At 37.9% G+C, this 27,771-nt stretch overlaps 1 protein-coding gene across 1 annotated transcript in view; it reads right to left on the bottom strand.

Moving 5' to 3' along the window:
* Window positions 1–22,333, bottom strand: part of ube2e3 (ubiquitin-conjugating enzyme E2E 3) — a 48,566-nt gene extending 26,233 nt beyond the window's left edge. Inside the window, exons 1-3 of the mRNA XM_082176714.1 lie at window positions 22,183–22,333; window positions 20,382–20,588; window positions 19,303–19,353 (exon numbers count right to left, since the gene is read on the bottom strand). Of these exons, the coding sequence (XP_082032840.1) occupies window positions 19,303–19,353; window positions 20,382–20,581 (251 nt within the window). The 5' untranslated portion in view covers window positions 20,582–20,588; window positions 22,183–22,333. The remainder of the gene's footprint in view (window positions 1–19,302; window positions 19,354–20,381; window positions 20,589–22,182) is intronic.
* Between the last annotated feature and the right edge of the window lie 5,438 nt (window positions 22,334–27,771).

Below are 27,771 nucleotides of genomic sequence, written 5' to 3'. Positions count from 1 at the left end.
TAGTTAATTTCTTTCTCTATTAAGGGTGAAGTTCAGCCAGCCGTGCCGGTTAAGAACTAGTGTGTGATTTGATGAAGTTGCTCTGTCTGGGCTGAACGCTGACAGTGATTCATTACACTGAGCGTGAGTTTGCTATGCTGATTGTGAGGTCTGGGAGCGCACGATGACAGGACTGTAGGCAGTGATTCAGAGACAACAGAGAATGAGAGAGCATGATAACACACTCAACAGAAAGATCAAATTGATATGCATGTTGTATTTGCAGGAATAGTTGTTTTTAAGCCATTTCATAGCACAGTACAATCAAAATTCTTTAATGCAGGAAGTAAAACTCAGTAAAAAAAATCTAGTTAAAAATCCACACCTATATTAACTAAATGAACTAAAACTAAAAGGGATAATACTGAATGTATGCATAAATAAACCAATAAATAGTAGAATTTTGCACAATGTTTGTTTCAAAAAGATCACGATTCTGAACAGACAATTTAATAAAATAACGTAAGGTTCTGACAAAATGTTAATTGCTGTAGTCTACTTAAAATGTTTGTTTTTTTTAAACTCGGTTTGAATGAATGATTCAATGACTCACGGATTTTAATGTTTCGGTGTGATTTTGTCAAAGGTTTAATATAATCGTTGTCATTTAGGAATGAGATTGCATGTTAATTAATCGTGCAACTTAATAGTAAAAAACAACATTTTACAGTTGTTGTTTTTTTATTATTGAAAGTTTTGAAGCTTGGTAAATGTCATGCAGACACATGCAAGAAACTAATCCACATCCAAGTCACCATGAAGTCAAACTGACAATTCTTTCTTTTTTTTTTTTTTTTGGTGAATATTGCAGTGTTTATTATAAATTACTTTTTTCTCAGCAAATATTTTTATATTTTTGTGCCCTCGTAATTTTTAATCAAAAACAATCTCTTCTCCTCCCACTCCCAACGACTTGGCCTACATTATTCTCGTTCAAGAAGTCGTTTTACACAGAACGCAATTTATATTTCATGCCAAATAATAACTTTATACTGGAAGCAAAACAATGTTGAATATAAATATGGAATATGTGTCCCAATGTCAATGAGCAAAAGTCAAAGGACTAGACACCCCAAATAATCACAGAGAAATCGAGAAGAAAACTTTATGAGTGAGTTTATATAAAACAATAACAGTAATCATAATCTGTTCACAGAAATGTAAACATTCCTCTGCCATTATCTTAACCCCTGCATTAATCTGTTCAGTCAGTGTTTTGAGCCCAGAATTATCATCACTTTATTTATAAATATATATATAGTCCAAATAGGAGGATTTTTCATTTCATGCTGGCATTACTCAAACACTTATGAATGAAGAGATGTCCATTGTTAGGCTACAATGAGCTACAATTACTCCAATCACAATTACTGTAATTCTGTGCTGTATTGAAGAAAAACAAACATTATTATGAATCCTCCAGCGTGCCCGTCTGATTCTGGATAATATCTGTAATAAACACCCGAGACCCCTGAGTGAGAGGTGTGTGTCACCTCTATTAAGAAGCACTTGCTACAGGAAATGGTTCTCTCAACTCCTTGCAATATTTACAGCAGCTTTTAAGCGCTAACCACATAGAGTCCATGTTCAGAGTACGCGCCACATAACTGTGAGAGAGTCACTGCTGCAAATGGCCTACACGTATTAGTGCTTATTGTAAAGTCATCTGTTAGCATAATCTCATATTAGGGTGGGCGGTATGACCACAGTCTTATATCACAGTACGAGTCATATTAGAAATTACAGTAATGATTTATCACAATATGATTAACTTTCCTCAAAATTCAAATGAAGAAGTATTTATATATTAAATAACCATGTGCTAATGACTATTATTGAATAGTCCAGTCAATTGTTGAGGAATATGTATGTACAATTACAGCCAATATCCTAGTAATATACATGCTAAGCAACTAGTTAATATGAGAATGAAATGAGAATTGTACCCTAAACTAAAGAGTTACCGATAAAAAAAAAATTAAAAAAAACTTTTATTCAGAAAGCATTACATTTATCAAAAGTGACATCAAAAGACTTTTACGTTGCAAAAAAAAAAAAAAAAAAAAAAACTTTTTCAAATGAATGTTGTTCATTTTAACTTTCATCCTTGGGGGAAAAAGTATCAGTTTTCAAAAAAATATTAAGTAGCACAACTGTTTTCAAAATCAGCATATTAGAATGATTTCTGTAGGATCATGTGACACTGAAGACTGGCGTAATGATGCTGAAAATTCAGCTTAGCACAGGAATTAATTAAATGTTTAAATGTATTCAATATATAAATATATATTAATATTTCACAATAAAAAAGTATTTTTACTGTTTTTCGATCAAGTAAATGCAGCCTTGGTGAACATGAGATGCTTCTTTCAAAAACATTTTTAAAACTCTTATCAATCCCCGCACTTATAAAGCTACAAATATATAAACGGTATCGCAGAAATCTCTAGTGGTTGCATATCCCACTCAGCCCTCACTTGTAACATGCAAAACATCCACATGCTTCATGAGTGAGAACCTAATCTCATCTGCGGCATGACACCTTAGCGGGTTATGACATGGCAGGACCTTCTGTATGTGTGTTTTCCTGAGCTTAAAGGACACGTCCTGCTCCAGCGGTGCGTTTTAAGGCAGCTCCACACCGCTAAACACGTCAAGCCCACCATCAGCCTAAGATCTCACAATCATGAAATCACCAGAGCACTAAACAAGCAGACTAACACTTCCATCCAAGAAGAATAGAGAAGAGAGAAAGACAGAGAATTACCGGGATCTTTGAGCTCCCTCGGCTGAGACTTGTTGCCATGGGATCTGTCAGGATTTTTAAAGGGTTAGTTCACCCAAAACTGAAAATTCTGTCATTAATTACTCATTACTCACCCTCATGTTGTTCCAAACCCGTTTGACTTTAGTTCGTCTTTGGAACACAAATGAAGATCTTTTTAATGAAATCTGAGAGCTTTCTGTCCCTCCATTGACAGTCTACGCAACTACCACTTTCAAGCCCCAGTAAAGTAGTAAAGGCATCATAAAAGTAATCCATGTGACCCAAGTGGTTTAACCTCAATTTTAGGAAGCAACACGAGTGCTTTGTTTGCGCAGAAAAAACACAATTTACCACTTTATGAAAAATATTATTCCATAATTTTTGGGTGAATTAACCCTTTAATAGTGGATTGTGAGATATCTGATGGCCATTAAGAGCAGCAATTGACCAGGGTTTCCCAAACTTGTACAATTGAAATTATTAAAATTACTACTAAATAATACAGAAGTACATACATCCTGCTAAAATAACACTGATCTAAAAATGCATTTTGATGATCCATTTTATGATGTACTGAAAAATATGACAGAATAGGGGAGAGAAATGGAGTTTTCATTTGTGGGTGAATTATTCCTTTTGAAATCTACCCTGTACAAATCAACACAAACAAATTCTTTAAAATAACATGAACTTAAAAAACAATACACAAAAACAGCCTTGATCTGGTCACACACCAGTAGGTTGAACATGTTCTATCGACTGAAGTATAGAAACCTGTCTGAAAACCAGTGGCGTTTTGAAGGACATCTCCTTGACAAGCCACTTTGAGCTGAAGAAAAGAACCTTTGTGGAGTTCAAAGGGGAGAACTGTGATAATGCCTAATCGATTTGAGCTGACATGCTTTGAAGGCGATCCTCCCTTTGTGTGTGTGTGTGTGTGTGTGTGTGTGTGTGTGTGTGTGTGTGTGTGTGTGTGTGTGTGTGTGTGTGTGTGTGTGTGTGTGTGTGTGTGTGTGTGTGTGTGTGTGTGTGTGTGTGTGTGTGTGTGTGTGTGTGTGTGTGTGTGTGTGTGCGCGTGTTGGAAAGAGACTGCCCCCGGCCTAAGGGCCTGCCTGCTTTTGTCCCAGTCGTGCAGAGCAGCGAGGCTCTCTTTAGGACCCCTGGCTCTCCTTTGTCCTACATACACACAAGCATGCTCGGTGTAAATGGTGGGTGAGCATGTGTGACACTCAGTCAGGTGAGCAAAACATTTGCTTATATGACAGGAGGATTTGTTTTGTGAAAGCTATCATAACCGTCCTGACATGATACTCGAATCCAATGGAATGTTCCTACACAACTACACCATTCTCAAAACTACAACTGCATTTAAATCAAACGCTTTTTGGACAAGAGCATTGAAATCATCCTTAAACAGAATAGTTCACCCCCCAAAAATGGAAACTGTCAACATTTACTCACCCTCATGTTGTTCCAAACCTTTACAAATTTCCTTCTTCTATGAAACACAAATTTCACAATCTGTGAGATTAAAATGAAAGAAGCAATAAAGCACTGAGTTGTTGTGACTCCATATCAAGATATCTGATAAATTTTGGCTAAATATTTTCTCCCTTTACATAAGGACATGTTGGCAGACTTACTGCAGCTGTCTGAAATAGTTCTTACTAAATCCGAGACCGCTTAATGTCACAAGACAGCACTATAAACACACACAATAAAACTGTCATGATTTGTTTCTCCATTAGAGCAACAGGTAAAACCTGAAAATCACAGGAAGATGAAAGGAGCCTAATTAAAGAAATAGGGCGATAGTTGATTTCTGGTACAGTGAATTTACACTACAATAACTCATATCCATTTATTGCTACTCTGAACTGTCATTAACAGTTACACACATTTAAAGTACCTACAGTCAAGTTAACCTTTTGGAAAAAGTAGTTACTCTACAAAAAAAACTAAAAAAGTATGTAACAAAATTGAAGCTGAATAGTAGCATTGTTATAAAAATGACCCATAGTGACGAATGGATTCAATAAAATAAATCAGATTTCTCAATGGTATTTGAGGGAGAGAGGAAAATAGAAGAGCGCAATTAATTATTGTCTCACCTCGCTATCCTGTAAAGACATGACAAAAGAGTTTTTGATGTTTTTTTTAGAAATGGATACTTTTGTGCAGCAAAAAAAAAACATTACGTCAATCAAATTACTGTTCTTATTAAAATTTTACAAAAAAATCTGTTTCCACAAAAAAATGAAACAGCACTTGTTTACACTTGTCAATTTTCTTTAAAAATTTTCTTTAATATAATTTTCTTTAAAATAGAAAACAATTATTTAAAACTGTAATATTTCACAATATTACTGTGTCTGATCAAATAAGAGAGTTATTTAAAAAACATAAGGACCCTAAACTACGGTGGCCGAGAGAGCTCAACGCGCTGCAACTGAAGAAAACACATGCAAATAGAAAAACACCTGCAAATTAAGAAAGCATCTTCATCAGTTTCACAACACATGTTTGCTCCAAATACTCACAACACAACCAAATACAGAAACGCGCTGCAAATAGAACAGAATACAACGGAAATTGTATTTTGGAAATTGGAAATTGTCTACTTTTATTATTGTAATTTTTTTTTGCAAAACATACAGAGATGACACGTTTATGACATACAACTTTGTATACAATATACAAAATGTATTTACAATATGTTCAATGTCATAAGAATACTAAAAAGAACAATGAGCTGAAGACTAAAATAAATAAATAAATAAAAAAAGATAGAGAAAAAGAGGGAACGACATTAATCTATACATCAGTTACATTGTACACATTTTGTCATGTTATGTTAAAATAAGTTTCATAAGAAATGTTAGAATGCAGCTAGGGTCCAAATATGAGACGGCAAGTTTTAAAGTTGAGACACTCACACAGATATAACGCATATTTTAAAAACTTTGTTGTATAAAATGTATATTTATTTGCAACAGTTATGTTAACAGCAATAATACTATATTTCTGGTAAGAACAGCTATTCAGCTGATGGACACGCGCTGCGTTGTCATGGGAACATCCCAGGTGAAAATAATGAGGAAATTACGTTGTCTTTCGTTGCTCCCTTCATCTACATAATGGCACACAAGTGCCCCGCTCCCTCCAAAGTGCCCAATTCAAGGGCTCTGCCGTCTGCCCTTTTAAGAGAGTAGGGCATAGGTAAAGCTCACGAGCAATAAGCACGTCCCAGCCGTCCGTCCGTCACTTATTGGGTTCCCCGGAAACATTTCCGTTGTGTTCTGTCCTATTTGCAGCGCGTTTCTGTATTTGTTTGTGTTCTGAACTTTTGCAGCGCGTTTCTGTATTTGGTTGTGTTGTGAGTATTTGGAGCAAACATGTGTTGTGAAACTAATGAAGATGTTTTCTTAATTTGCGGGTGTTTTTTCTATTTGCATGTGTTTTCTTCAGTTGCAGCGCGTTGAGCTCTCTCGGCCACCGTACTAAACCTTTGAAAAGTTAAAAGCTACACTTTACTACACTAATAGTTACTTCCCAAATCTGCTCATTATTCATCAGTCTTCATCTAAAACACAAGCCAAAGGAAAATGAACAGTACAGCTGTGAAGAATGAAGAAATCACTGAGCTTTATTGAGCATTTAAGTCTACACTCAAGATAACTGTGAAATCAGTTGAATAGGAGCTAATTTCATTTTACCACAATGCAAATAACCCAGCAGCGAGCGGCAGGAATCATAATATGCGGCCCCAGAGAGCCCAAGCGTCATGGGGGCTATAGTGCAGCAGTAATGGCCTAACAAGGTTACGTCTCCATAGGAGACACAGCAAATGGGGGGTTGGTTTGAGAGCAAACAACAGAGTGGCTGCCACCCCATATTAAACAGTGTGTTCAAGTATCGGTGGTGTTATAAATAAATAATAAACGACTTTAACGAGCCTGAACGGGAATGATTCTTGCTTTATAAGCCTTGTAATGATCTTCAGCCCTTAAATAGAGATCTATGATTTCTGGGATGAGGAATATGTGGACGGAATCACATATTCCAGGCATAAAAATGGAATTTACTGTATAACACGGAATGTCACAGAATTTGGCAAATTTTGGATGAATAAAAGGGTTAGTTCACCCAAAAATGAACCTTTTGTCATCAATTACTCACCCTCATGTCGTTCATGTTCTTTGGCACACAAATTAAGATATTTTTAAATGAAAACAGAGATTTCTGTCCCAGTCAGTCTAGTCACCCAAGACTCTCATGCTTTAAAGCAGTCATAAAGAGATTGTAAAATTAATATTAATCTTTTGAAGAGACAATATTAGCCTTTTATTCACATGTAAACACTGATCAGCAAACATACATGGAGAATTCAAATTTGGTAATAGGAAGCTCAAGCATGCTTGCTTGACGCCAGAGTTCTGCGCAGGTACCCGACGGGTAAACCGCTAAAATATGATGTAACGGGTGGAATAATATTTGGTCATTTGCGGTGCGGGTCGGAAATCAATAGGCACGGACGGACTGCTGGTCCAATAGCCAAGACTATTTCGACTCAATTCGGTACCCACTGATGGACAGCTGCTTTCGAACGGTCCCGTGTTTATTTGTGTTCACACTCTGTAGTCTAAAGAACGTCAAAGGTTTCCAATTGCATCACGCTTTGCAGCATTAAGCACAGCAGCGTTTGTGCGCTGCAACTGAAGTGATTGACAGCTTCAGTCAAATAACCTATTCGCAAATTGAATACATTTTTTATTTTTCATGCTGCTAAGAGGCCACATAGAGTATACACGGCAGAGTTTCAGGAGAGACAGAGTGAATGCAGATTGAATTTGCTGAAATATCCCTGATATTATGACAGAAAAGGCTAATCCTTGGCTAAATGTTCTTTTAATTCATGGAGACCTCCAAGCATCTGTATAGCCTTAAACAAATGTGCATAATCATGCACAATTGTTCAAAATAAGCCTGTATGGGCTGATTATTCACATGATGTAGGCGAAAGTTTTGTAATGTTTACACGACAGATGCATATTCTCATATTTTTTGCTTTTAATTATTACCATGTTGGGCTGCGTGTCTATTTTTTTAAATGCATCAACTCAAAATGCATAATGTTGGTTAGATTGCTTGTGTTACATGAGAAAATAATTTGTTCTACCTGATGTAGATGATTTAATGCAAGTGCAGATCAGGACAGGTCGCGGTCTTTATGTCAAACGGGTCGGGTGCAGAATTAAATCAGTGCTGCTCTCGGAGAACGGGTCAGGTATTCTGTTAAGTACTGCGGGTGCGGGTTTACCAAAGACCCGAGCAGAACTGTGTTTGACGCTCAACAACCAATGAGGTTCATTATCACGGGTTTCTCAAGCATTTTTGAGCTTCCACAAGAACCAATGAAGGTTGCTGTTACGTGTCAAACAAGGAAGGAGGTTGAGCTTCCGTTTATGTTTGTTGATCACTGTTTATGGGTGAGTAATTGACAGATTTTTTTTATATTTGGCAAACTATCCCTTTAATCAAATCATGATACAGACTAGTGTATATGAATATTATTAAAGTGCAAAAAGACTGCTATTTAAATATGAAGTCTGCATGTGTGTCTCCTTGTGAATTAGTGCCACGGTTTTAGTGGACAATCGTGTCAGTTTCAGCATCTGCTATATCACTATATGAGGGCACTCCACATGAACATGAACATGATCTCCAGAGCTGGATTCAAGAAAAATTCAAATGTAAAAGCAGAATTTGGGGAAAATAAAACTGATTTCATAGGGCCCCACTCATACAGGCCCACAAAACCATACAGATGATACATTTATTGTTACAGACCTTTACACATCCCGACCAATCTGTGAAACAAGATTGGTAACCACCACAACCACATTAAGAGATGTATAGGACAGCACAGTTGATGTAATGGTGCCAGAGAACAAGCCTTGTGTGTGTGTGTGTGTGTGTGTGTGTGTGTGTGTGTGTGTGTGTGTGTGTGTGTGTGTGTGTGTGTGTGTGTGTGTGTGTGTGTGTGTGTGTGTGTGTGTGTGTGTGTGTGTGTGTAAAAAAAGGTTCTGGTTATCACAGTCACAGTGTGAGGTGCAATGGGGTGGTTATCTAAAGACCAGGCCAAACGGTCGAGCCATGACATGACTCTCCCGTCTTATCAGCAGTGGGTGATGGAGCGATGGCCCTCGGCGGCGTGGGGGTGGGGGAGGATCATGCACCATTAACAGGCAAGGAGGACACAAGAATCCAACAGACATGTTCTGCTTATGTACACGACACATACATGCTTTTGACATCCAAATATTAGAACAGTGCTACATTTGCATTTCTAGAGAGAAAAAATAAGACAGTTCTTGACAGGGATGTGCAAAACTACATATTTTAAAAAATCAGCTATTCAGTGGGTTGTGTGAATGAATAGCAATTGGATAAGGAAACGGAAACCCTGTGCAATTAGCCTGGTTTCAGGTTCAACTGACACAAATCTGAAAATGCATTCTAGGGTTAATATTGCTGCTAGAAAAGAAGGGGCTCCAAACTCACTTAAATTTGGCTTCTTTTGCCTTAAGAATATGTTTTCATTCCATTACAATGCACAAGGACATTTCTTTTAGCCACCGAATTATATGATGGGACTATTTTTACTGACACAGCAATGTTTGTGGAGAGCAGCTCAAAACTGATTGTGATGATTCTCATTTTTAAGTGTATCTGTTAAATGAATAAATGCAAATGTAAAAAAAAAAAAAAAAAAAAAAACTGAGATGTGATGCAATGGCCATCTAAATGTGAGTGGCTTTAGCAGGGTTGAATTTAAAAAGATGCAATTTTTCCTAGAAGAATTTTGTCCAGCATGCTATTAGCATGTTAACTTAATTAAACCTTAAAATACAAAAACAAAAAAAGAGAGAAAATAAATAAATAAATAAATAAATAAATAAATATATATATATATATATATATATATATATATATATATATATATATATATATATATATATATATATATATATATAACAAAAAATAAACTAGTTCTAAAAGTAAAAAAAACGTTAATAACACACTTGCGATTGCATATAAGTTGAATTCTTATTAATGGTTTCCACATTCTTTGACAATCTTTTGTGAAGAGTAATACTGTATCAAAATTTTATACAAAAACAAATAGGCTAATGTAAAGACTAAAAAGGAAAAAATTCACAATATAGAAATTTCCAAGACATTCATGCATTTTTTAAACTCCCATGACTATGGAAACTCTGTACACAGTAAACACAAACACTCATCTAATCTTTTTCAAGATATTGCCTCAATTTTAGGAAATCAGATGACAAGTGCATGGTTTCTTTTTATCACAGTGAGGATAGAACGTTCTTAAAAAAAAGAACAGCTTCAACAAAGCGCAGTCAAAGCACTAACACCCATCTGCAGAAATAAACATGCCAGCATCCTCAGGCAGTCTCAGAGACAGGGGCAAGGGATATCGCTGACTATTGATAGACGCGGCTCAGACCATTTCGCCTTTGTGAGCGCTGACACAATAGAAGTAATGTCTGCAGTTCCAGTCAAAGGAAATGACTGCCCAACCATTCCCTTTATCAAGCACAAAAGCAACAAACAAGTACAAAAAAAATTGAATTTTTCACCATTCTAGACACTTATTTTAATAACACACTAAGGAATAAGACATGTTGAGAAAGCTATATATTGTCAGAGCTCTGGACTATCAGCATGCCTAAAGGAAATCTGCAGACCTTTTCTGCAACGGGGGGAAATATGTTGAGTTCTGTCGATATAGGATTTAAATAAGGTAAAATATATTAAACAAACCAGAATGTACTACGCTCTTATTGGTAGCAGAAAACATAGTAAATTAGCCAAAGTACGTGAAATAAACACAAATTAGTATTTATTTTGATTTACTTATTTTTGGCCTTATTCTTATTTTTTTCTTTGTCCGATTGTGTAAGTCACTTCACTTTACATAAGAGCGTCTGCTAAATTAATTCATACGAATGTAAAAAAAAAAACACCTTGAGATGTGACGCAATGGCCATCTGAATGTGTGTGGCTTAAGCAGGGATGAATTTAAAAATGTTTAACTCTTTCCCCGCCAGCGATTAAAAAATAAAAATGGAAAAATAAAAAACATCCAAAGCTTCAGAGTGCTATAGCTCATCCTGGGTTGACATTTCATTCTGTAAGATTAGGCAGTTTTGATTTATATGCTGTTTAATGTTGATGATCGCCTTATTTTTACATATGCGTCTGCTTACATATGCTATTGCTTGTTTCTGCTTCTTCTCCACATGTCTTTTGATCTGGAGATTCAGTACTCTTTCAGAAGATGCTTAATGGCGCCCCCTACCGTATGAAGGTAAAAACACGGAAAGCCGGAAAATTAAAGGGTTAGTTCACCCAAAAATGAAAATTCTGTCAGTAATTACTCACCCTCATGTTGTCCCAACCCCGTAAGACCTTCGTTCATCTTCGGAACACAAATTAAGATATTTTTTATTAAATCTGAGAGCTATCTCACTCCTCCATAGGCTTCTAAGGGACTGAAACTTGCTGGCCCAGAAAAGTTATTAAAGAGATCGTTAATATAGTCCAAGTGACTACAGTGGCTCAATCTTAAGTTTATAAAGCGACGAGAATACTTTTTGTGCTCAAAAAACACACAAAAATAACGACTTTATTCCACTATTCATTTCCTTCTCTCTGGGCCTCGAGTTATTTCACGTAGTGTTTTAACGTAGCGCGTCTGTGTTATACGCCACACGCATCACCACATGACCAGCGTCGGCCAATAGTGAGCCTACGTGGTGACGTGCAACACAGACGTGTCGCGTTAAAACACTACGTGAAATAACTCGAGGCCCAGAGAGAAGGAAATGAATAGTGGAATAAAGTCGTTATTTTTGTGTGTTTTTTGAGCACAAAAAGTATTCTCGTCGCTTTATAAACTTAAGATTGAGCCACTGTACTGGAGTCACTTGGACTATATTAACAATCTCTTTAATAACTTTTGTGGGCCAGCAAGTTTCAGTCCCTTAGAAGCCTATGGAGGAGTGAGATAGCTCTGAGATTTCATCAAAAATATCTTAATTTGTGTTCCGAAGATGAACGAAGGTCTTACGGGGTTGGAACAACATGAGGGTGAGTAATTACTGACAGAATTTTCATTTTTGGGTGAACTAACCCTTTAAGTCAATGGCGGGGACGCTTTGTCTCATAAATGACGGATATTTTCATCAATGGCAGGGAAAGAGTTAAAAAGAATTTTGCCCAGCATGCTATCAGCATGTTAACGACAAATAAAAAAATAATCAAATAAAACAGATGTGTAAAACCTATTTTACTTCCTTTATGTAACGTTTCATGTGAAATACATCACATAAAAGAGAACCAGGGTAGTCTATGGGGAAAAAATATTTCATGCATCAAGCTATTTGGCTATTAGTTAACATTATCCAGTAGCCTAAATGGCCTAGAAGAGGTGGAAGGGGGGAATCACAATTTGATTAAAGATTTCAAAGAGACAAATTTTCATTGAAATAATGTCCACCCATGATTCATTCACAATAAGACCAGAACCGTGCGTTAAGTAAATTGGAAACCGGATCAATTTTTGTGTTGACTACCACCTCATTGAGCATTACTGTTCTGTTTTGTGTGAAAGACGGGTGTCTTGTGACGGCTGTGAGGCTGTCCGCAGGACATTCTCTGACACAACACCAATAAAAAAAAAAGCCCCACAGTGAATCTGACAGCTGGACCAGAGCCAGGGCATGATAAACGCTGTCACTGTCACAAGCCTGTAATAAATGTGAGCTTCACCGAGGGAAAGAGAAAAAACAGAGAGATACGGAGAGAGAGACAGACAGAGAAGAAAGAAAGCGGGTTAAGGAAGACCCCCTGAGAAAACGAGGCGTTGCTGAAGGGCTACCTTTCAATTTAGACAAAGGGTTGCTGAGCATTGAATACATTTGCAGGATTTTTCAGTGTACAAACTGCCTGCGGAGAGTCTGACCCGTGTGTAATAGCGCTGAGAGCACCATCAGCACAGGCTACGGGAGAACCCGGGCCATAATTGGCGACGTGATTGCTTTCTGTGATTCATGAGTATGCATCAGATCTCAATTACACAATCTTGCCAAGAGTCCTCTTTAAATATTTACTCAGAGCGTCTCAGCACGCAGGCTTGCAGCGTGCGCTGCTTCCATCCATTGTCTTTGCACTTCTTTATTCAGGCATAATGAAGGGGAGTTACTGCGGCAGTCTGCAATAATAACCACGATGATGGTATGTTATGCTGTACAGGCCGCAAAGTTCCTGAACCTTACATTTGTAATGAGTCTCTTCATTAGTCTAAACACCGTAACTGTGGGACGCAATTCCCTTAAACTGCGTCTCTGTGTTGCAGTGTAAGGACAGATATAAAAATAAAATTGTTTCTGTTTTACTCTAAGGTCTAGTTTTTTGGTCCATACATTTTATATTATTGTTCCAATATTTGCAGAGCAGGACAAAAAAAGACAGTGTGTGAAATCTACAGCAGTGGCCTGAATTACAAATCAATAAAGAAAACGAGCCGAACACTTCCAGGTCAATAGATGAATCCACAGTGGAACACTTATTAGTTATGAAATGGCAGAAATCAGTACAAGTATTTTTACATCACGGTAATAGCATAAATAAAGATAACTTGAAATAGATTTGAAATGAATGGTTCATATATATTAAACAATTAAATAAATATTATTTAATAAGGCATATTTTTGCATAATCTAGAGAATTCAATATTTTACAAATACAAGGTACTCCATCTCATATAATAATTTTTATTTGGAACTTAATAGATGCAAACCAAAATATTATTCATAAATGAAATAATCAATGACATCTCAATGAAATCCGCTCACGCTGTTTGTGAAATTACGTCTTACTGATTTCATATGTCAAGAGTTATTTAATAAAGATGTATGAATTGTAGCTCACCTTCAGCATTATAATTATTTTACGCATGCCGGACAGAAATTGAGATGGCACTGCTGCAAGCATGTCATATACAGTATGCCATACCTCTTACAGCAAGCGCGTCTTTATGCACTGTCAGATCGGTCTCTGAGATCGGCAAATTGAGAGATCCGTGATCGAGTCATTAGAAGTGATTAATCGAAGGACAGCGATCGGTAGCCGATCAATCTGAGCACCCCAAGCCAACATTCCTGCCTGAACACATGGTTCACACACTGGTGAGACTGTACACCAATGATGCAGAGAGTTTGAGTAAAACAATGTTGAGATTAAATTAAAACAGCATAGTAAATGATAAACATTAAAGCAGTAACATAGCACACTCCTTATTAAATAAGAACAACAAAATTAAACCCAGAAATCCTGGAGCGGATTGTCTACTGCCGGCGTTTCAAACTGTTGCATCAGCAATGTGGTTAAACACCTTCATCCAAGGCTGCTGACATGTTTAACAAGTCGAATACTGTGTCACTGTAGCCACAGGTCACGTAAACTCAACTTCTAGATGGAATAAAAAACCCACCACAACAGAGGCATGAAAGCTCACTTCTCAACTGAGAGAGCTTTGATAATGAGGGCCAATATGGCAACTCATTACTCGGAGGAATTCTATCAAAGAAAAGAAAAAATCCTAGAAAATTCCACGTATAATGCTTTAAGCAGCACAAACACACTAGGGCTGGTTGATACACGATATTTACTGTACATGCAATACTAATTTGTTGGTAATATATAAATCAACTAACATTGTGATTATTTTATTGTGTTTTTTATTTGCCCTAAAAACCACATCAGTAAGCTAGATTCACAGCTGCTTCTTACTACAGCAGGTTTTAGAGAATTAAAACGTTTTAATATTGTCTCTGATTTAAACCTCAGCAGCAAAAATGCAGAGTGCAATGAATGTTAACTTGAAATGTTTGCTTCAATTAATCGGTTCCATGATTCAACTTGAGTCATCATACAAGTTCACAGAAGTTTTTAAAGAATTTAAAGATCCCAGTCTTGATTATTTTTAATCATTTACTCTTTACTAAAAAAGTAAATCAACCTTCTACTACAGGATAAGCTATATAATTGATATTAAAAATAAGATATTTTCATAGCTATATAGCCTAGTCCTAACGCACACACACACTTCAGGGATAAACGAGGCTGAACAGATGTACTGTAACACACCAAGCAAGCTCATATCAAAGCCGCTTACTTCCTCAAACATACACACTCTGGTTATTAAGAGCCTTAGGGGAATTATTTACAACTCATACATGTTATATTCTCACAAATGTGACAATTCAAACAGTAAACCACTGCTGAAGTTACAGAGAGGTCATTGAGTATATAAACAAATACACTTTCATCCGCAAGTAGCTTCAATGGGACTATGGGGCAAGGATCCTTTTTGCACTTCTTCCTTTTTCTGCCTGTTCAGCATGGACGCAAGGCTTCAATAGTACTCATCATTCATCTTTAGAGGCGATTTGAGTTTTACTGTTTATTTTTATGAAGACATGCAAATTTGAGCTGGGAAGCAGTCGGTCTCCCGCTCCACGGCATGAATTTTAATAGATTGCTTAAAAACTCAGAGCTCTCTCCACATCACTGTTAAAAATCTGCTTCTTAGGAAGAATCTTATTGTAAATTACAGTGACAGGGCAAGTAGCTGAACAGAAACTGGAAGGAAAATGCAGAAAGTCAGGCAGCACCTGAAGCATTTTAATTTGTCTCTGGATAAGTGAATCACTATACCCATTTTCCCCTTTAGTCATGCTGGAACACATCATTTCAAACATGTTAGCGTAACTCTGCCTGCCTAAACACTTATTACAACAGCAGCGTGAAACCAGTGACAAAAGTGCAGTTTACCCTATCAATCTCTGATGGAGAGCTGACAGAAAAACCAGAGCACTGCCTGATTAAAAGAATATCTCACCAAAAGAATTCTCTCGAGACGGCTGTATACTGTGCACATGAGTCTAGCGGTTTTTGAACGTCCATTTGGCTGTAATAAATAGGGGTGGAAATCTTTAGGCACCTCACGGTCCAATTATTCAGTAATTCCAGTCTTACTTCCTGCACAAACCGTAGGATTGTAACAAATTTGCATAATGCCAGTCTATGGTCTTCATTGGCTGCCTCTGAACAATGTCTACTTTGACTCGCCCTCAAACACTGTAGTTGTAGCCGAGGCCTGGAGGAGTTTGTTTCGTGTTATCAACATGTTAAGAAGACACCGTTTTCTGCACTGCGAAAGCAAATCCACTTTGCATTCACTTCCAAAGGATGAGGACTCCGTCTCAAATTGATACGGAAAAAAACAACGCCATCGTCATTGTTCGTATCACTGTGTATTAAGTGCTAAGGAAGATCCAGAGCTGAAATTCAGGTATTCAGATAATGGTAAAGTTTAATTTACAACATGCGCTGTAAGTGGTAGACCAATAGCAACAGACTGAGCAATCTGACCAATCAGAGCAGAGTAGGCTCTCGGAAAGGAGGGGTTTAGAGAGAACGGATCATTTATCGAACCATTTCAGACACTGAGAAAATAGATGATGCTACAATGTATATTATTATTTTTTTACCCTTGGATTCATGTAGGGGACATCCAAAACTAAAATAGGAACTTTCAAAATACCATTGCATGGGCACTTTACTCACTTACATGAAGCCGAGCACAGCTGCATGCCGTGAGCAAGCATCCTTCAGACATCTATCAATATAAGTGAGTTTCGCGTATCGAATATATACTGCATTTCAAACGGCATAAATTATGCCTTCACAGAGCATTTAGATTAGAAGACAATAAAATATCAGCTGGTGAAACTGCACATACGTAATACGTAATTTCAGGAGTTGAAATACAGTGCATGAGTCATATGGACTACTTCATAATGTTGTTTTGGTGTTTTTAATCATTTATGGCACTTGACAGCCTTCGGTCACTATAAGCTTCACAGTATGGAAAGAGCTGTGAAATAAAATGCATAAGAAATGTCTACTTTTTTTTTTTGCCCAGAACAAATAACAGCATAAGCACAGGTTTGGAATGACATGAGGGTGAGTAACTGATAGAATTTGCATTCCATTCAAGTAATGAAGCCCAGACCTACCGTAAGAAATAAACCCAGAGCCATATGAAAGCTTAGACTGATATGTTCCCAGAGATACTATGTGATGTGGCACATTACCAACAAATCAGTATAATATGTCAGCCTCCAGGTAAACCGTGCTCAAGGGAAATGCTGTCTGAGAAAAGAGCCAGTGAGGGAGCTAATGATGAACGTTACTGGATAAACATCTCAGTGTGCTGAACTGTGTGGCTGCACAGATCCGACCATGAAAAGCCACCAAATCCCTGCATTGTCAATTACCATTATCAGCATCTCTGGCTCACGGCTCCAAGCTGCTGAACTGATCTCACGGCTGGCAGAGCGCACGCTGTGTTGTGCCCTCTCAGAAAAAGCATGGCATATTCGTTTCTCAACATTTGCACTTAGGAACACAAAAATCGAAATTATGTATTATTTTCCTATACCTCAAGTAGTTTCAAATCCATAGGACTTTCTTTCTTTAGTGAAACATAAAAGGGGAAAAAATTCTGATCCTGGCTGCTATTTTTATTGCAATTACAAATAACTCTACTTTGTTAAACATCAAATCTGGATTTAATTTATAGATAAATTAAAGAATGATAGAGTCAAAATGTAATGAATCTCATGCATAAATACCTCTGCCTAAACTGTGCTGAATAGCAGCACACTGTCATCTGGGTCAGGTACTGAAATTTGTAAAAAGATAAATCACATCATGGTACATGTTTGAACCCTAGTGTGCAGTATCAGTAGTGCATGACCTGTCAAGCGAGCCGAGACCAGTTGCTGGAGGTGTTTTTGACATGACGTTGGATCAAATGAATGTGCTGTATTCAATGCCTGCTTTTGGACATTGGACTTGCACTCAGCTTTATCAGATGTTGGGTAACTGAGACACTCTAGCACTCTCCTTGACTGCTAAATTAACAAAAAGCAACAAGGCCAAATGCATTTGTTGCACAGCAGGTATAAGATTTTTTGGATGGTTCAGATTCCACCCAAACTATACATTTACAGCTTCACTACACAACAAACATAAAACTTGTCAACCAATGGGGATTTTTCAATACCACAAATTGTGGGCAATATACTGTTCAAAAGTTTGGGGTCTGTAAGATATGTTAAATGTTTTTGAAAGAAGTCTATTATGCTCAACAAGGCTTACTCCAATTCAAAACATATTTAATGTATTAAATGTATATAAATACAATTTATTCCTGTGATGATAAAGCTGAATTGTCAGCATCATTTCTCCAGTCTACACTGTCATATGATCCTTCAGAAATCATTCTAATATGCTGATTTGATGCTCAGGAAACATTTCTTGATTTTTCAGGATTCATTGATAAATAGAAAGTGTAAAAGAACAGCATTTGTATGAAATCATGAATACATTTATAATATTGCAAGACTTCTGTCCATTTTCATCCTTGCTGATTAAAAGTATAAATTTGTACTAACCCCAAACCTTTGAACAGTAGGGTTTCAATTTTATTTAAGCAACTGAGATGTAGACATGCATTTAAAAGTCAAGTATGCGTATGCCATTTCTGTGCCATCAATAAACTGAACAGCAAACTGCCAAATGTGCAGTTTACAACCAATACTGATAATCTCAAAACGATCAGTATATCAGTCTATCACTAAAATATGATCTCAATAAATGCAATCTCATACTATCAAACCACCTCAGATATAGCCAATACATGACACAACATCTATAAAATCTTGTTTGAGAGGCATAAATCAATAAGCATAAATCTCTGCCAATATTACAGAAAGCCAAAACACATATCCATTATGGACTTTTAAAATTATAACCAACCAGAGGAGACTCTTCCAATAAAAGCCCAATGAATGAAAGCACTTTAAAAGACCAAGAAACAATCAGAAAATTGCCATCCTTCAAAGAAAAGAAGGGGGGAAAAAACAAGAGCAACAGAGCAGATTTTAAAAGCTCCCTCGTCTTGTTCTGGCATCTCTAGGTCAGCTCATTAAAACAGATGGGGGTTCAGCAGTAAGTTCAGCATGAGGATGTGAAATCAAAGCCATATGCTTCGGAGCAGCATCTGCCATATTATTACAAACACAACAGCACCAAGACCACAGGAACATCAGTAACAATAATGCTTGGAGGAAAAAAAAAAAGAAAGCCCTATCCTTCCTAACCCTTTGAAGCCGAGGAGCAAAATGCCACATCCGTCCTGAGCGAATCCATCAGTTTAAAAGCAGTCTAAAACTCCCAACAGTTAGTGCTGAAAGTCAATTCTTTCCTACAGCGATTCTTTTTCAAACCAGCCCATAAAGAAATAAAATGACAGCATGCGTTAAATAACATACCTGCAGTTGGGTGGAGGATCCAGAGTGATTTCTGCAAGCTCTTTCTGGATTCTGCGAGAGAGAAGCGAGGGAGAGGGAGAGAAAAGAGGAAGGGAGAGATGGTGAGAAAGCTGTGAGAATTGCAAGCAGCCGGGGAATTACACTGCCCTCTACCTCTGCTGCGTTTACTGCACGGCTGGCTCTCCCTTCAGCACAGCTAACATGGCTGCTTCCTCTTTGTTCTCGGAGGCATAACCCGAATCCCATAACAGGAAAACTTTGCCGTGCTCGTTTCTGCCTTTCTCTCCATTGCACACCGTTGATTTTCACCTCGGCTCAAAGCCCTCTGCCCTTAGTTCACACCCCACCCCTCGTCTACGCGTTTAAGTCACTTTAAGCACAAAAGATTTTCTTTTAAAGCTTATATGCAAATGAGGTAGAGGGAGGGAGGGGGGTGTGCTTCGGCATATTTGACAAGAGCTTTAATGCACTGCTCGGGTGCTGTTACTAAAGCATTATCAACAGCATGTAAGGGAGCCAGGGCAGGATTTTTGACATTTTCTAAGAATAACTGTTTGATCTTTCATTCCTCCCACATTGAGAAAAGTCTATGGCGTTTTAATGAGCACTGATATGGATTGATTGGTTAACGCTGTTTTTAGCGCCAAATCCACCTCGTTATGAAATTTATGTGTAGAATCGCTGTATTTGCAAAAAAAAAAAAGCATCTTGGTTAATACAGAGACCACGAGGCAGAGCGATTTGACTCACTTCTCTTGCTCCTCACAATAACTTTATGTAGAAGTTTCCGATGTCTCAGGAGAACTTTTGCTTGGTGTGCTTCATTAAATATAAGCCGATGACACATCATACGGTTTCTTTGCTCAGGCAGTTAAGACATTATCTAAGCTTAGTGCTTTTGTTCTCCAGTACGGCGCACAAACAGTAAAACCGTTAATTGGCACATTGCAAAAATAAACTTGAAACACTTATTCACAAAAAGTGATGATTAAAAAAAGGAGTGTTGACAGAATACATGCCTGACTTTACTAAATGACATTTAATCCTCAAAACAGCTAGAGAGAGAATGGCATCTTTACCTCTTCGCACTGGAGGATAATTTGGCTGTTGTTTTGCTGGACAGTTTGGTGGATTTCTTCTGCTGTTGTGGAGGCGTGGGTTGTTTTCGCTCCTCTTGTTCCTCTGGTTCTGGCACCGGAGGATCTCTCTGATCCGCATCGGAACTACCGCTGCTGGTGCTGGGACTTTCATCATCTGACCGTTGTCTTTCACTGGACATTTTCCACCTTTGTAAAGGACAACAAGAGGTTCTGAACCAGGGCTGACTGCGATCACAGAATAGCCCAAAGTTCTTCTGGGGTTTAAGAAAATCACAAATTTGCTCAGTAACTCAACGTTGCCTGGAACCCTAACCCTTAAGTTTCTAAATCCAAACAGAAGCAATGTTTGATGAGATTGCCAGGAAAATAAGCAACCACTCAAGTGACATATCACAGAAACTTCTTTAAGACTATTTCTACAAACAATCAGTTGCATGCTCTTTAAACATTTCTTTCTGTATCTATTTTTATCCACTTCAGATTTACTAGTACTTAGTTATTAGAAACACTGGTATCTGTACCAGTTTCTACAAGTAACACTTCCTTGTTAAAAGTCATAAGTGTGCACAAGTCAGAATGGCTACTTTAAAGTTCAAATTAAAAATTACTAGTAAGATGTAAGTAACAACTAGAATACACACAAGTCTCTTAATAATTAGGCCTTTCTAGTAAACTAAAATAAATTAGCAACAATTTGAATAGATATAAGAAACAAAACAAAAATAATCACAGGTATCTATGAACAGGTACAAGTAAAACTTGAAAAGGTACCAGCAACAGCTGGAATGCATACTATCTGGAAGTGAATAGCTGATATCTGAATCACAGATGATCATATTGAACTGCATAAACATGCAACTAATAAAAAAATAAATAGTTACGTGTCACTATTGGATTGAATACTAGTAATGAATAAACACTATAGCAACTCACAACTAGTATCTAATGGATTGCTTACATTGATACTTACTACTAGTAAACGTTAAAAATAGGTATTCGTTTAAAGAATGAACGCTAAAACTGCTTGCCATTAGAGCAACAATCAAAACGACTCCAATATTTGGACTCTGAAAACACAAGCAACCCTATAGCCGATCCAATTACATCAAACTGTTGTCATTCAGAAGGACAAAACGTCAAGCCACAAACACACCAACTTAATCCATTATCGACTGAGCTGATAATATTTGTAAATAGCGCAGCGGCAACATTGTTGCAACCATTATGACGTTTCACATGGATCCGCGATACATTGTATCAGTTTTGCGCTTAATGTTACAAGCTGCAGAGCGACCATCACACGTTCACAAAACCCTCCTCTGCAAAAACAGCCTTGAGTTTTTTCGCTTTCCATCTGCTGAATAGGTGCAAGTGGCTGAGCTTATGAGACTAAACGAGAAAAACACACGGCTGTTCCAGCAGAATCTATCGCTGAGAAGAAGGAGATTTCAAGAGCTGCAAAGGAAAGCAATAATTGCACCTATTCGCAGCATGTCCACCCCCTTCACTTTAGGAGAACAAGGCGATATCGCGAGCGGATTGCGAGGAAAATTCGAGTCGTTTAACGCACGCCGGGGCGAAAAGATTCAGATTGGATCTTTTAAAATCCTTTGTAAGAGGTTTGTTATGGTAGGAGGCACTCCAGTATCAGCATGGTGTACCAACTGATGCGTGAAGTCAGTTTCGAGCTCCCCTCTCTTCAGAGCTGAAAACACTAAGAAAGGACGATGTTACCCCGCCTAATGTGGACTCTACGACACCCTTAGAGCTTCTCCTTTACCTTAGACGTGGTCCTGTCCTGATCTGGGGTGGTTAGGAGTGTTAAAAATCCAGTTGAAATGGAGCCGGGAAGACGACGGGCTCCGGCCGAGCTGTGAACATTGGAGAGTAGGAAGGAGAGGAGGCGCTGCAGTTTTACTCGGAACCGACGGGTGGCGCTGTACAGCGCGTGGACATAAGCGTTTACCGCGTTGGATGGTCCCACACAACCAACGTGAAACTGTATCACTTCTCGATATGCTCCACCTGAGATGGATTTAAAATTGTGACACCATGCGTGTGGAGAAGACAAGAAGACATCACCGGCGACCGTCGTGTCTCGTGTCGTCGAGAACGAGGGGATGTTGTGGCGTCAGGAGGAAGTTTTGACATGTTGTTGTTGTGAGGGCTCCATGGTGAGAGCAATCAGCTCACGGAAACTTTGAGCGTGGGTGAGAAGTTTGGCTGGAATTCCAGTGCAGGTGGGAGTCCCTGTGCAGCACTGCATGACTTACTGCATGACTTCTCTATTGTCTGCTTCACTACAGTCTGTACGACTTCTCTATAGCCTACTCTATAGAGTGTACTTCTCTATGCTCAGTATGCTGTTTTATCTCCCTATAGTCTGTATTACAGTTTCTGCTCTGCGTCAGTGGTAGGCTATAGTCTGCATGATTTTTTTATAGTCTACAGTACGTTTTGCTATGGACAATAGTACATGACTTATCTAGTGTCTGTAGTGCCATTAAAAATAGTCTACTGCTGGGACTTCTAGTCTATATAACATTGTGCTCTATGGTACTACATGACTTCTAGTCAATATAGTACATTGTGCTTTACATTTACATTTACATTTATTCATTTAGCTGACGCTTTTATACAAAGCGACTTACAATTGCTATATATGTCAGAGGTCGCACGCCTCTGGAGCAACTAGGGGTTAAGTGTCTTGCTCAGGGACACATTGGTGTCTCACAGTGGATTCGAACCCGGGTCTCTCACACCAAAGGCATGTGTCTTATCCATTGCGCCACCACCCCTATAATAATACACGACTTAGTAGTCTATTCTGCTCTTTAGTGTGTAGTGTGACTCTATGGGTAAGAGTGTTCTTCTCTATTAGTATTCTACATGCTGTTTTACTTATAAGTAGTCTATATTTCTGCTGTATGATACTTCATGACTTCTCTAAAGTCTCATTAATATAGGCCTATTACTGCTATGTTCTGTCTGTAAACTATATTGTATGATTTCTCTATTTATATATGCTACTGCTGAACTTGTCTAAAGTAGTTTAACATTATACTTATTATTACTGCTCTCTATAGCCTATATTACATTCTGCTCTACAATATATACTTCTTGACTTCTAATAGTACATTCTGCTTTATATTAGTAGTCCACACTTTGTACTGTATGGCTTCTCATTTGTCTACACTGCAGTCTTTACTGTTATAGTATATACTTTTTGGCTTTTTATAGTCTGTAAATACTGTTGCTGCATCCTAATTCGCCTACCTATACTATGCTCTAAAAGAATGTACTCTTTTTGTGAAGAAAAAGTACATAATTTTGAGTGCTTCGTCATAACTGCTGCTTTAACTGAAAGCTCTGTCGCTTAGTTACATGCATCCTGTCACCGTTTAAACTGCCCTGTCAATCATGTTGTCACAGTAAAAATCCTCCACATTCAATTTAATTTAATGTCCTACCATTTCGGAGAGAAACGTAGTAGCACGTTGATCTGCCAGTCGTGGGTCTTTCATGCGGAGAATTCTCCTAATGTTATTGTAATTTGCATAATGACGCTTTTAAAAGTTAATGACCAAACATATCTTTACAAAAGTTCACAGTGCTGTTGCAGATTAAATATAATGTGGATAGCATTAAAAAAAAAAAAATCTTTTCGTCAGGTTAGATACTGATTAATCACTCAAACCCCTTTATCAAAACCTCTCTACTTAACCTTTGGACTTGCACATCCGTCATGTTTGTAGTTTTGTAGTTCTAATCTAATCCTCGTCCAACGTGCAATGGGTTGTTGGCAACATTAGCAGTTAGAGTGTGCACAGATCTGCACTTCGGATTCGAATCGGAAAAAGTAGACCATCCGAGTATTTTTGGATTACGCATTTCAAAATACTACGATTTGAGACACGCTAATTCTAATTTCAAATACTATTTAGGACGGTTAGTATGCGAATTGGGACGCAGCATGTATTTCTAGCAGGTGTCTCCAACCTTGCACCTGGATAGCTACAGGCTTAATCAAAAATCGCCCCCTAAAACCTACGTTAGTCCATTAATTCAGTTAATTTTCATTCATTCGATTTCGGACATCTGTTGAGCGTACATCGGCTGTACACTCGTTTGGAGAATGATGAATTGAAGTCTGCTGGATGGTAGCTCTCCAAGTGCAGGGTTGGAGATCCCTACTCTTTAGTATACTTCTTGACTTCTCTGTTGTCTACAGTCTGTGTGGCTGTATACTGTATATACAGCTTGACTTCTCTATAGTTAATAGTATATACTTATTCTAATGTGTGATGTCTCTAGTACATACTGCATTCTAATTACTGTATTTTAGCATGACTTATCTGTAGTTTAAAGTAGGCCAACATGTTGGTCTATAATGTATTGACTTATAGTGAATAGTATTGCTTTATGTAGTACAATATATTATGTACTAGCATAAATTAGCATACTATAGTACTATAATTGCTCTTTATAGTACAGTACATACTGCTCTAAAGCATATACCTGAGTTCTGTGTAATCTATTGCAGGCCCTATTGCTCTAGCTCTTAACAAGTTGTTCTGGATGGACTTGTTCCAACTACATGTTCTGCATTTTTAATAGTCTATATAGTACTTTACTTATGTATAGTATAGTTTAGAATACTATAAGTCATAGTCTGTAGTATAGTATATGAGTTATGACGTTTAGTATAGAATTCTTCAGTACATTCTGTTTTCCCTCAATGTAATGAACTGAGTATGCACTGTTAGTGTAGCCAATACAATTTTAAAAAGCTTGTTCATTTATTATATTAAATCTGAATAGAGATATTCAGACACTCCACTATAGATGAAATTGTCAGTTTTTTGTAATAAATGGTTTGACATGTTAAGGAACACTGCCTAATTATTTCCCTTGCTGGATTGTTAGTCATCCTTCCTCTGACAGCATTTAAAAATAGCTATGAGGTTGCATGTGTATTTCTGTACTGTAAGGCCACTCAGGTATCTCCAAAATGCACAATTTATTCTGCATTACTACTAGTGGCCACCCACCTAGCTTTAGATAGCATTCTTTCTTTTTTTTCAGTCCAAAAGTAAGATGTTTACCGTTACCTTTTATTTTGCTGATGACATTATTCAAGTTCCTTGAACTGTTTATGCGTGCATTGATGATCATCTTGACACAAACTGGTTAAAACGGCTCAGAAAAGTGAAGAAAAGGTCTAGCATAATTTGTTTGCAGGTAGTAAGTATGACTTTAAGTGTCCAGACACTTTTTCAGAGCCCTTATCTGTGATAAACTGTGATTGTTCTTTGTCAGTGGACTGATATGTTAATCTCTGTATCATCTGTATGCCTGCTTTGAAATGTTAGATTAAAGAACACTTTTGAAGCAAATGATGTCACGCTTCAGTAAACTAGAGAGCTGCGAGTGTAACGCTGTTTTCTCCCGTCTGCTACAAGGCCGTCACTCTAAGCACATTCTAAGTGATAATCTCCAGGTGAGATGGGAGCAGGGCAGGTTTAGGAGGCTGTCTTAGTTTTTTCAAAAAAAAATTTCAGAGTCTCGGCAGCGTGATGTGTGCGGGTGTCTCACTTCTTGTGCTTATCGTGTGTGACAGCGCATTGACAGCAGGGGGAAGGAAAAGAAAACAGAACCGTGTGGGTTTGTGCTTACCACTGGATGTCAAAAAAAATGACAGGAGCTCAGAGAAATACAAAAGGCATGATATGAATCAAATATAAGAGGAGATATAAAACACTTTAGATGGCTTGTTAGGACAGGAATGTTGAAATTAAGAAACAACCGGTTAGAAGCGACTACCTGTGAACAATGTCTACTTTGACCCGCCCTCAAACACTGTAGTTGTAGTCGAGGCCTGCAAGAGTTCGTTTTGTGTTGTTGAAATCTAAAGAAGATGCTGTTTACTGCTCCGTGTTCACTTTGCATGCCCTTCCAAAGGATGAGGACTCTCACTCATTGATGCGGTAAAATTGACGGCATCGTAACTGTTTATATCACTGTGTGTAAAAGTGCTGTGGAAGCCTCTAATCCTGAAATTCAGATATGGTAATATAGGCATCTAGTTTCTGACACGCACTGTATGCAGTAGACCAGGAGTGTCCAATCCTGATCCTGGAGGGCCACTGTCCTGCAAAGTTTAGCTCCAACCCCAATTAAACATACATGAACCAGCTAATCAAGGTCTATGCATACTAGAAACTTCCAGGCTGGTGTGTTGAGGAAAGTTGGAGCTACTGTAAATTCTGCAGGACAGTGGCCCTCCAGGACCGACTTTGGACACCCCTTGCGGAAGACCAATCACAACAGACTGGGCCAATCAGAACAGAGTAGGCTCTCAGAAAGGAGGGGTTTAGAAAGATGAAATCGTTTACAGACACTGTGAGAAAAGCAGTGATGCTGCAATGGATATCATGAGAAAATTAAAATGTTTTTTGACCTTGGATGCATGTAAACCATATTGTAGAAGACCTCCGAAACTAAATCAGGAGGCCGTAAAATAGAATAATAGGGGCACTTTAAATAGAGTGGACACAACCGATGAATTATTTGAATGTGCATTAGGAAAGTAAAAGGAGTACATTTTGATATCAATATCATGTTGACTGTAAAGGGATAGTTCACCCTAATATGAAAATGAAGTCATCATTTACTCACCCTGGTGTTGTTCTAATGCCGTTTGCTGTTCTTTCTTTTTCGGACCACAAAAGGTAAAAAAAAAAAAAAAAAATGACCCGCTCGCACTCATTCATAATGGCAGTGATTAGCGACCAGCATCAAGCTTTTAAAAAAGACACAAAATGATCACGGAAGGATCCCATGCAACACGTGCCGTATATTCCAAGTGTGAAAATGCAGCAAGTGTTGGGACATTTGGTTTTATTTCTCCTTTTGTGGTCAGAAAAAGAAAAAAATGGCACACTGCATTAGAACAACACCAGGGTGAGTAAATGAGACTTAATTTTCATTTTAGGGTGAACTCTCCCCTTAAACACATGAATTATGATCCTTTTATTTCCTTTACTCTATACATTTATAGCACAAGATGGCCTATAAATGCCATGTTGCATTTAGGGAAGCTGTTTCTGATTGAATATACTCGTGTGTACTGGAAAATGCGCTGAATGACATATACAGGAAGGAAAGAGCATTGGGACAGACAATAATAGTGCCGATAACAAGGGAGCTGTTATGGATATTGTGCTTGCCAAGAGAAATTCACTTTAGAGGTTTTTTGGGGGGTCTATAACAATGAATGATGCAGTATTTTGGAAACTGAAAATCCATGTGGGGTTGTGGTTGACCTACAACCATTTGTGCAAACTGTTTGAATCCTCAAATCCTCTGC

Source organism: Leuciscus leuciscus (assembly GCF_965113295.1).
Source record: "Leuciscus leuciscus genome assembly, chromosome: 7".
Taxonomy (NCBI): Eukaryota; Metazoa; Chordata; class Actinopteri; order Cypriniformes; family Leuciscidae; genus Leuciscus; species Leuciscus leuciscus.
Note: the sequence above shows the minus strand (reverse complement) of the source record. Positions and strands in the feature narration are given on the sequence as shown.